Below are 10,530 nucleotides of genomic sequence, written 5' to 3'. Positions count from 1 at the left end.
CTATACGGACCTTTGTTGGCAAGGTGATATCTCTGCTTTTTAAGATGCTGTCTAGGTTTGTCATTGCTTTTCTCCCAAGAAGCAGGCGTCTTTTAATTTCATGACTGCTGTCACCATCTGCAGTGATCAAGGAGCCCAAGAAAATAACATCTCTCACTGCCTCCATTTCTTCCCCTTCTATTTGCCAGGAGGTGATGGGACCAGTGGCCATGATCTTGGTTTTTTTGATGTTGAGCTTCAGACCATATTTTGCGCTCTCCTCTTTCACCCTCATTAAAAGGTTCTTTAATTGGTTACAACCATTTAAAATCCAGGAAACGGTTCAAAGCAGGCTGCAATGCCAGGAAATATGATGGAGCTCCAAAAGAGACACGTGTCTCAGGTGGGGAAAGGCCAGCGGGCAAAGAGGGCGCCAGCAAGAGCACTTAGCGCTCCTTTTGCCTCTCGGACTCCTGGGTCCTTTCACATCTTGGGGGGGGGGAGGCGACAGGCCCTCCTTCATTCAGCTCGCTCCCCACCCCTCACACAGACAGGAGTCCCCCTAGGACAGTTCCCCCCTGCTCCAGCACCCCATATATTTTTTTATCGAGGGGTGCCAAAAGTGGCAGGGCTCTTCCGCCCTCTCGGACGCCTGGGTCCCTTCCCCTCTGAGCAGGAGCACGCAGGACTCCTGGGTCCCTCTCTCAGTTGGGGGAGAGCGATGAGGCCTTTCCCAAACTCCTGGGTCCCCTTCAGCCAGTGGGGGTGTGTGGAGCCTGCCCGGACTCCTGGGTCCCTCTCTCAGTTGGGGGAGGGGAAGCCCAGTCCCGGACTCCTGGGTCCCTCTCTCAGTTGGGGGAGAAAGGGCAGCCCTTTCCCGGACTCCCGGGTCCCCTTCAGCCAGTTTGGGGGGAGGGTGGACCCTGCCGGGACTCCTGGGACCCTCTCTCAGTTGAGGGAGAGCGGGGAGCTTTTCCCAGACTCCTGGGTCCCCTTCAGCCAGTTTTTTTGGGGGGGAGGGTGGAGCCTGCCCGGACTCCTGGGTCCCTCTGTCAGTTGGGGGAGGGGGCAGCCCAGTCCCGGACTCCTGGGTCCCTCTGTCAGTTGGGGGAGAAGGGGCAGCCCTTTCCCGGACTCCTGGGTCCCCTTCAGCCAGTTATTTTTTTGGGGGGGGGGAGGGTGGAGCCTGCCCGGACTCCTGGGTCCCCGTCAGAGGGGGGGGCGGGGCGGCTGTGACCCGGAAGAGGAAGCCGCGCAGGGTGTTGGCGTCGCCTCTCCCGGGCTTCTCCTCTTCTTTCCCCGCGGCCTCCGAGGAGCCTCCGCCTCCGCCTTCTCGCCTTCGGGTCCCGGGCGCCCCGGGCAGCCGGAGAGGCCGCGATGCCGGCGCTGCTGGAGAGGCCGAAGCTGAGCTCGGCCATGGCCCGCGCCTTGCACCGGCACGTCATGGTGGAGAGAGAGAGGAAGCGGCAGGGTGAGAGAGAGAGAGAGAGAGAGGCGGGGGAGGGGTGCATTTGCATGCATTTGCATTTGCATGCATTTGCATTTGAGATTGTGTCCCCGCCTGCAAGGTGCTCAAGGCGGCGCGGAATCCCCGCGACCACAAACTTGCGGGATTCCCCCAGGATTTTTGTAGAGTTGGAGGGGACCCCGAGGGTCATCCAGCCCAACCCCCTGCAATGCAGGAATCTCGACTGAAACTTCCAAGACCTTCCAACCTCTGCTTAAAAAACCTCCAAGGAAGGAGCATCTTCCCAGGGAGACGCTTCCCCTGTCAAAAAGGCTCTTGCTGTCAGAAAGCTCTTCCTGATGTTTAGTCAGAATCTCCTCCTTTGTAACTTTAATCTGTCCAAACCTCTAGAGCAGGAGAAAATAAGATTGCTCCCTCTTCCATGGGGCGGCCCTTCAGGTATTTGAAGGTGGCGGCCAGATCTCCTCCCAGTCCCCTCTTTTCCAGGCTAAACATACCCAATTCCTTCAACCGTTCCTCATCGGGCTTGTTTTCCAGACTGTCTTGGTTGCAAATATCCTTCTTAAATTGTGGTGCCCAGAATTGGACACAGGACTCCAGGTGTGGTCTGACCAAGGCAGAATAGAGCAGGACTATTCCTTCCCTTGATCTGGACACTACTTCTGTTGGTGCAGCCTAGAATAGCATTCACTTTTTTTGCTGCTGCATCACAATGTTGGCTCACGTTCAGCTTGTGGTCCACCGAGACCCCTGGATCCTTTTCACATGGATTACTGGCAAGCCAAATGTCCCCCATCTCATATCTGTGCAACTGGTTCTTCCTGCCTAAGTTGGTGCAGAACCTTAATGTGTCTTGAACGGAGTTGAGGCCCCTTGGAAGCTGCATTTTGGGAAGATAATTCCTCCCGACTGTTTTTGTGCCTTTTCCTCCGTGTCCTGCAGAGGAGGAGGAAGTCGACAAGATGATGGAGCAGAAGATGAAAGAGGAGCAAGAGAGGCGGCGGAAGAAGGAGTTGGAGGAGCGGATGTCTCTGGAGGAGACGAAGGAGCAGGTCTGTGGGGCGGCCCTGTGTTCCGGGAGGCCTCCATCCTTGGAGACCTCCCGGCTCACCTCGGACCCCTTTTGCACCCGCAGGTCATAAAGCTGGAAGAGAAACTGCTCGCCCTACAGGAGGAGAAACACCAGCTTTTCCTTCAGCTGAAAAAAGTGCTTCACGAGGAAGAGAAACGACGTCGCAAGGAGCAAAGGTTGGCGAGGTCACAAGCGTTGAGTGATGCATGCTGGGATGGGGGGGAATCCTAACTGTGTGTTTTATGTTCGTGGGTTCTGAACTGGCTGTGAGCAAGCAGGAGCAAGGCCACAGGGTCCTCGTGGAGAGGTTGAGCCAGGGTTTGGCCGCCGTGAAAAAGGCGAATTCCATGCTTATTAGGAAGTTATTAGGCAAGAAATTGGAAATAAAACTGTCCATGGCCTGTTCTGGGGTGTGAGCGTCATTGGAATACTGGTCTCCACATAGGGCTGGGCGATGTTATGTTGCTTTGACTGCATACTCTATACTTGATTTTCTTCAAATTGTTTTATTTATGTTTCATTGATTTAATATGCTGTAAACCAGGGGTCGGCAAGCTGTGGACCATGGGCCACAAGCGGCCCACAGGGGTCGTTTAAACGGCCCACAAGCCGCCCGCTCAGCAAGTCCCCGCGCGCTGCGCTGAACGGGCGCAGCATGGAGTGGGGACTCGTTTCCGCAGCGGCGGAAATTGCGTCTGCGCATGTGCAGACGCGATCCGGCCCACGGAGCGATCTCCACGGTAGTGAACCGCCCCAGGCGAGGTAAACCTTGCCGACCCTTGCTGTAAACCGCTTTGAGCTTCTTAAAAATATCAAGCGATATAGAAATTAAAAGAATAAAATAAAATAAATATGTTGGGTATATCGTCCAAAACTGGTTTGAAGTCCATTAGCACGACACAGTCATGCCTCAGAAGTTGAATGCCTTGCAACTCAAACGTTTTGGCTCCCGAACGCTGCAAACCCGGGAATGAGTTTTCCGGTTTGCAAACGTTCTTTGAAACCCAAACGTCCAATGCTGCTTCCGTGGCTTCCGATTGGCTGCAGGAAGTTCCTGCAGCCAATCGGAAGCCGCACCTTAGTTTCCGAACGTTTTGTAAGTCAGAACGGACTTCCGGAACGCATTCACTTTGACTTCCGAGGTACGACTGTACCAGTTTCGTAATTTTGGACATGGTAATTTATCGCGAATTGTGTTGTGTGTAGAAATATATTGTTAAAAAAATTAAATTGTCCAGCAGCACCTTAGAGACCAACTAAGTTTGTTCTTGGTTTGAGCTTTCGTGTGCATGGACACTTCATCCGCACGCACACTTTCAGAAGTGGTGTGTGTGTGTGTGTGTGCGCGCTATGCAAAAAATCACAATGTGTGGGGAACCGGGAAGTCAGCCAATGCTTCTCTCAATTCCTGTTGACTCTGCCGGCTCAGCTCTCCCCTTCCTTCATGCCAAAGGGGCCGCGAATGGCGAGAGCAGGCGCCGGCAAAAATCAGTTTTCTTTCTCAGCTGGGTTTCCTTGCCGCCATTATTGCAGGCGATTTATTGACCTCCTTCCTCCTGTCCACAGCGACATGACGACTCTGACGGCAGCCGCTTACCAGCAAGGAATGGCTGTCCACGCAGGGACTCACATCCTCAACATGCAAGGTGTGTTTCTTTTTGACCACGTCGGTGGGGAACTGAGAGGATTTGTGCAGAGTTCGGCCACGGATCAGGCAGGTGTGCTTCAAACACCTCCTGGAACGATGCTCAGGGTGCGTCCCTCCTCCTGGAAAGTTCGTGGAGACTCTTGCTATCCAAACACACACATTTCCCCTCTCGCTTTCCCCTCCCCTTGCAAACCCAGACACTCCACCACCGAGGGGGGGCCCCCTCTGCTGATCTCAGTGGAAAGGGAGAGGCCCGCGGGCCTTAAGGGGGTGCATCCTTTCGTTGCCGTTTGAAGGGGAGCCTTTATTTCCCCACCCAAAGTCGCCTTGTGCTGAATCGGGCCGCCAGTCTCCACCTGCGATCCAGTTTTAGCGAGAGATGTCGGAAATCGAACCCGGGACGTTCCGTGTATAAAGCAGAGGCTGCGCCTCCGAGGTGCCTCCCCCTTGTTAGGATTGCTGGCACAGGAGAGGGGAGGGCAGAGGAAAGGGAAGACTTGGCCCTCCACCCCTTTGGGAAGGAGTTTTCTCGCCCTCTGTACATCTTGACGTCAATGGGATTCCTTCCCTTTCTCTGCAGGAAGCCCTGGAGGCCATAACCGGGCCGGAACCTTGATATCTGCTGATCGAGCCAAGCAGATGTTTGGACCTCAAGTGATCACAGTGAGTGCCCCCCCCCAAAAAAATCTCTTTTTTAGCACTCAATTCAAAGTATTCCCCAAAGGATTTATTAATTTATTTGACAAGAGGGGGGCACGTTGCTTAATCAGCAGAAACCTCCTTTTTAAAAATAAAAACAAACAATTAATTAACTTTATTGTTTAAAAAGAAATTTACATAGTATAGAATAGATATATCATCGGTATACAAAGATATTTCGATTTCACAAATACATAACAAAAACAAAGGTTACAAAAATGGTGTATAAATAATATATAATCAAACACAAAAAGCTTTGTTTGTAACATGAATGGCTTATAACTGGTATATATCGTCCTGTTCTATCTTAGATACTTCCAGACCTCCTTATTATACAGTATCAAATTCTTTCTGTTCCACGGGCTGATGTTATAAATTTCCTGTTTCCTTTTCAAGGAAAAGGAAAGGAAGTTGTTGAGCTTTTTATCGCGGGGTGAGGGGGGGGGCCCTGTTTTTTGGGAAATCTCAACAAAAATTGACGTTTTTGAGCTTTCTCTTTTTTTTGGCACAAACAACACTGCCGACATGGGTTGCCATGCGTCCGGATTTTCCCAGATATTTTTCTGATTTCCTCCCGGATGCTGCTTCCAACTACAGTATTCTGGGTATGCCCCCCCCCCCAGATAAACAAGACAAAACGGTTAGTTCTTCCCTCACAAAATGGCTCCCCTTTCAAAATGGCGGACGGCAGCAGCTCTGCCTTTGCTATTGCTTCTGTTACGGTGGTTTTTTATTTACTTGATAAGCCGCCCTTCCTCCCGAGCGCCACAGGCCCGTTTACGGTAGGGAAACACAAAAAATCTGTCACGTGGCAAATAAGACAAAGTGGTTAGTTGTGAGGTGGGGGGAGCAGGACACCCAGGAGGCAGATTTGGTGCGCCTCGCGGGAACCCTAAGGGACGTCTTTCTGCTGCTCCAGAGAAGCGGACACGGAGCAATGGAAAGAAGATTCCACCTCAACATTAGGAAGAACTTCCTGACAGTAAGAGCTGTTCGGCAGTGGAATTTGCTGCCAAGGAGTGTGGTGGAGTCTCCTTCTTTGGAGGTCTTTAAGCAGAGACTTGACAGGCATATGTCAAGATTGCTTTGATGGTGTTTCCTGCTTGGCAGGGGGTTGGACTGGATGGCCCTTGTGGTCTCTTCCAACTCTATGATTCTATGATTCTTTGTGCACGCTTTGTCTCTCCAGTCTCGCCACTTTGCCACGCAGCCGACTTTCGCCACCAGCACAGCAGAGCACGGCCAGTACCAAGGCGGGCAGTCCGGGCACGGCCCTTATGCCGTGGGGCAGAGCCAACACACGGTGCCCGTCAGCTACGCCAGCAGCCAGTCGATCCGAGGTGAGGATGGAGCCTGCAAGAGGGGCGGGCGGGTGACCGGTTGCCACGCCAGAGCCCTTTCCCTCCGCGGCGTGGGAGGCAGGGACAGAGCAAGCCGGGCTTTCAACCCACTCTCCTTTTCCTTCCAGGGCCTTCTGCTTTCCCCACCATGCAGTACTTGCCGCAACAGCAGGCCGGCTACACAATCCACAGCCACTTCCCCACTGCTCAGCCTGGTAGGTCTGCAGAAGTGTTGGCAAATCCTAATAAATAATAATAATATATTAGAGTTGTGATGGGTGTGTGTGTGTGTGTGGCTGTAATTGTGTTTTTATATTGTTTTTTATGGGATGGCATTGAATTTCGTTGTACTATGTACAATGACAATAAAATATCCTATTCTATTCTATTCTCAGCCACTCTGGGCAGATTCCAACAACGTATTAAAATACAACCATTCATCAAATATTAAAAGCTTCCCTAAACAGGGCTGCCTTCAGATGTCTTCTAAAAGTCAGATAGTTCTTTATTTCCTTGACATCTGATGGGAGGACGTTCCACAGGGCAGGCGCCACCACCGAGAATTGCCTGGTTCCCTGCAATTTGGCTTATCGCAACAAGGGAACCGCCAGAAGGCCCTCGGTGCTGGACCTCAGTGTCCAGGCAAAATGATGGAGATGGAGACGCTCCTTCAGGTATACTGGACCGAGGCCGTTTAGGGCTTGAAAGGTCAGCACCAACACTTTGAATTGTGCTCGGAAACGTACTGGGAGCCAATGTAGATCTTTCAAGACCGGTGTTATGTGGTCTCGGCGGCCGCTCCCAGTCACCAGTCTAGCTGCCGCATTCTGGATTAGTTGTAGTTTCTGGGTCACCTTCAAAGGTAGCCCCATGTAGAGCGCATTGCAGTAGTCCAAGCGAGAGATAACTAGAGCATGCACCACTCTGGCGAGACAGTCTGCGGGCAGGGAGGGTCTCATCCTGCGTACCTGATGGAGCTGGTAGACAGCTGCCCTGGACACAGAATTAACCTGTGCCTCCATGGACATCGGTGAGTCCAAAATGACTCCCAGGCTGCGCACCTGGTCCTTCAGGGGCACAGTTACTCCATTCAGGACCAGGGAGTCCCCCACACCCACCCACCTCAAAAAAACCAGTACTTCTGTCTTGTCAGGATTCAGCCTCAATCTGTTAGCTGCCATCCATCCTCCAACCACCTCCAGACACTCACACAGGATATGAGCCCCCCGGATCAGTGCAGCCCATCTAGTCTGTCATCCTGCTGCCAAGCGGATGCTCACAAGCAGGCAAGGAGCACAAATACTGATACAGTAATCAGAAGCATCTCTGCCTCCTGGCTAGAGGCCATCGGCGGTCCCCTCCTCCTCCGTGGATTTGTCCGATCCTCTTTGAAAGCCATCCACGTTTGTGGCCGTCCCTGCCTCCTGAGGCAGGGAGTTCCAGAGCACCGCATGAAGGAGGAGTTTCTTTGATCCGTCCTGAACCTTACGCCGTCGCGGTTTCTGGCGTTAGGAGGGAGGGGAGAAAGCTTTTCTCTCCCCCTCTGTCTCCACGACAGGCGTTCATTTCATAAACTTTTCTCCTTTCCTCTATACGGAAAGGTCCAAAATGCTGCAGAACCTTTTCTCCACGGGGCGTTGCTGCATCCCCCTTAATCATTTTGAATGATCGTTGTTGAGATTTGGGAGATAAAAGCTAAGATTAATATCGGGTGTCTTTTTATCGAGACTGAAAAAATAATGAAATGAAAATGAAAACACAGAGAAGGGGAAAAGAAGATGGAGAGACAAGACGGAAGGAAAGGAAGGAAAGGAAGGAAAGGAAGGAAAGGAAGGAAGGAAGGAAGGAAGGAAGGAAGGAAGGAAGGAAGGAAGGAAGGAAGGAAGGAAGGAAGGAAGATAATCCCTTTGATCATTTAAGTTGCCCTCTTGGTCCGCAGGATCACACAAGCAGCTCAGGTCTGGCTGGCCTGAGGCATTGCCCTTTTGCCAAGTGGTTAGTTGGGGTGCCTGTCATGGGTTGGTACCCTGGGATTTTCAGTCCTGAAAACAAACGTGTTCTGTGCCCTGTGGTTGATGTATCAGCAGAAGCGACCCAAGCAAAGGCAGTGCCTGGGAGATAAAGATTAGGAAATTGAGATGGAGGGGGATTGGTTTGAGATGGCAGGGGAGCTGCACTGGGAGATGCTGCCCGAAAAGGAAAGAGAAAACGAACCAGCTCCACACTTCTTTCAAGGCCCTGTCCCTTTAGACTCGCGCTTAGCTCTTTAAAACCTTCCCTTTCCAGGTTTCATTCCTCCGAGCACAGCCATCCCTCTGCAGAAACAACTGGAGCACGCGAACCAGCAGTCGGGATTTACCGATTCGGTGAGTTCGCACCCGGAGCATCACTCTCTGAAAATATCCGTGCTCTTTTGTAGAGTCGTAGAATTGGAAAGGGACCCCGAGGGTCATCTAGCTCAACCCCCTGCAACGCAGGAATCTTTTTGCCCCAACGTGGGGCTCGAACTCACGGCCACGAGATGAAAAGCCCTATTCTCTTACCCACTGGGCTATCCCACAGAGGTCTTACGAGACGGCTAACAATATTTAGAAACCCATATGGCAGTGGTGCGTCATCAGCCGCAAACCTAAGTAGGATCCAATTGCCCGGACCCAAGCAGGACATTGCTCACAAAATCTCGTGGCCGGCGCACCTTGGTTCACCTTGCCCACCCTTCTCCAAAATCCCCTGGGCTGAGTGGCTTTTAGGGATGGAGCGAGGCGAGTCTCTCTAGGAGCAGAGAGGCCCCATCCTGTCCCACTTCTGACGGGCATCCTGGCCTCCATACCTTCTGTGGGGTAGGGTCACACGCAATGAGGGTCTCGCGGGGCAAGGAGGCGAGGTGAGCTTCAGCACAGCGCGAAGGTTTATGGGTTTTGTTTTGGGGAAACGTCGGCTTCAATCGCACCATATATTTAAACAGCTGCGGTTCCCCCCAGAGAATCCTGGGAGTTGTAGTTTGTTACAGGTGCTGCGGGTTGCTAAGAGACGCAAGTCCCGCCCCCTCCTAAGGAGCTACGGTTCCCAGAGATCCCTGGGAAGAGGGATTGGTTGTTGAACCACTCTGTAATACCTCTCTGAGGGGGGGGGTACGGGTCTCCAATAAAAAATAAAGACCCTCAGCTCCCAGAATCCTTGGGGGGAAAGCCATGACTGTATAAAATGGCATCGCAGAGGTGCGAATACAGCCATTCTCGACTGTTTCTAACCACGCGGGGGGGGGGGTAAATTTTAAGTTTGGGCAGGAGCCTGGGAAGAACGTTTGCCTGCCGGGACTCTGCCATGGAATACTCAGAGCAGGTGCAGAGCGCATTACCTGTCGCCTCGAGAGGCGGTCTAATTTCTCTGCTCTCCCTCTCCCTCTTGTCCTTGCCTCTCCAGTCGACCCTACGTCCGATGCACCCCCAAGCCCTGCACCCCAACCCGGGCCTCCTACAAGCCCCCCAAATCCCTGTCCAGATGCAGACAGCTGCAAAGGTAAGCTTAGAATCTGTCCCTTTTCCTGCTTCCGCTCCCCCCTCTTCCCAGCGCTTCCCAGTTATACGGTTCTCCGTGCCCGTAATGCGTTGTTGTGGTTCCTCTTGTTTTTAGCCTTTTCTGAATCTTGCCTTCCTTCGGCTTGTCCCAGGTGGGTGCCTCTCCCACCTACGTCGCGACGCCCAGCCCCTTTCCATCCTGCTCTCTCCTGCTTGCTGATTTTTGTCCCCCCCACCCCACCCTGCTTTCTCTCCTTTATAGCCCAGTTTGGCGTACACCCACCCGGCCCGCCCGGCTTCCCCAGGCAGCTTCTCCCACGGAACGGCCCCACAGCAACCCCACACAGTAAGTATCTCGCCGGGTGGGTGGGTGGGTGGGGAGCGGCGCTCGATCCCAAGCCTTGCCGTGCCATGGCAGTACCTCTGAGCGTACGCAGAGGGGCTCTCCTCACTAGTGTGCCGGCCACAGCTGGCCTCTGCACAGCCTAAGGTTTGGGTCATTCTGCAGGTGGGGAACCCCCACTGAAAAAGGCCAATCCCCTGCAGCAGCACCGCCAACCAGGCTTCCTGTCGGATGCTGCCAACTTAGGTGCATCAATTTATGTGGGTGGCGCTGTAGTCTAGGGCTTGCTGATCAGAAGGTTGGCAGTTCGAATCCCCGCGACGGGGTGAGCTCCCGTTGCTCGGTCCCAGCTCCTGCCAACCTAGCAGTTCGAAAGCACGCCCAAAAGTGCAAGTAGATAATAATAATAATTTATTTATACCCTGCCCATCTGGCTGGGTTTCCCCAGCCACTCTGGGCGGCT

The 10,530-nt window shown here is 52.9% G+C and overlaps 1 protein-coding gene across 2 annotated transcripts; it reads left to right on the top strand.

Annotated features, from left to right (window-relative positions):
• Positions 1 to 1,251: 1,251 nt before the first annotated feature.
• On the top strand, positions 1,252 to 10,530 carry GPS2 (G protein pathway suppressor 2). 2 transcript variants are annotated; one of them, XM_088655598.1, is made up of 10 exons: positions 1,252 to 1,450; positions 2,390 to 2,499; positions 2,583 to 2,695; positions 4,086 to 4,165; positions 4,748 to 4,830; positions 6,056 to 6,206; positions 6,335 to 6,421; positions 8,493 to 8,572; positions 9,630 to 9,725; positions 9,987 to 10,530. In XM_088655598.1, exons 1-10 carry the CDS (start codon positions 1,357 to 1,359, stop codon positions 10,149 to 10,151), a joined length of 1,059 nt encoding a protein of 352 aa, XP_088511724.1. In that variant the 5' UTR covers positions 1,252 to 1,356; the 3' UTR covers positions 10,152 to 10,530. The 2 variants fall into 2 exon arrangements, with proteins under 2 accessions (XP_088511724.1, XP_088511723.1); XM_088655597.1 differs by having other exon boundaries at positions 4,053 to 4,165; positions 9,987 to 10,274.

This window comes from Zootoca vivipara, chromosome 12 (assembly GCF_965207765.1).
Source record: "Zootoca vivipara chromosome 12, rZooViv2.hap1.1, whole genome shotgun sequence".
In the NCBI taxonomy this organism is placed as follows: Eukaryota; Metazoa; Chordata; class Lepidosauria; order Squamata; family Lacertidae; genus Zootoca; species Zootoca vivipara.
The sequence above is the reverse complement of the archived record's forward strand: the minus strand, read 5'-3'. Positions and strand labels throughout refer to the sequence as shown.

Excerpts from the sequence above, each read along its gene's own strand:
- GPS2 (XM_088655597.1), top strand. The coding sequence starts at position 1,357 with ATGCCGGCGCTGCTGGAGAGGCCGAAGCTGAGCTCGGCCATGGCCCGC. Across the intron at positions 2,500-2,582 it reads TGGAGGAGACGAAGGAGCAG|GTCATAAAGCTGGAAGAGAA; the intron begins GTCTGTGGGGCG and ends TTGCACCCGCAG. Across the intron at positions 6,422-8,492 it reads CTTCCCCACTGCTCAGCCTG|GTTTCATTCCTCCGAGCACA; the intron begins GTAGGTCTGCAG and ends TTCCCTTTCCAG.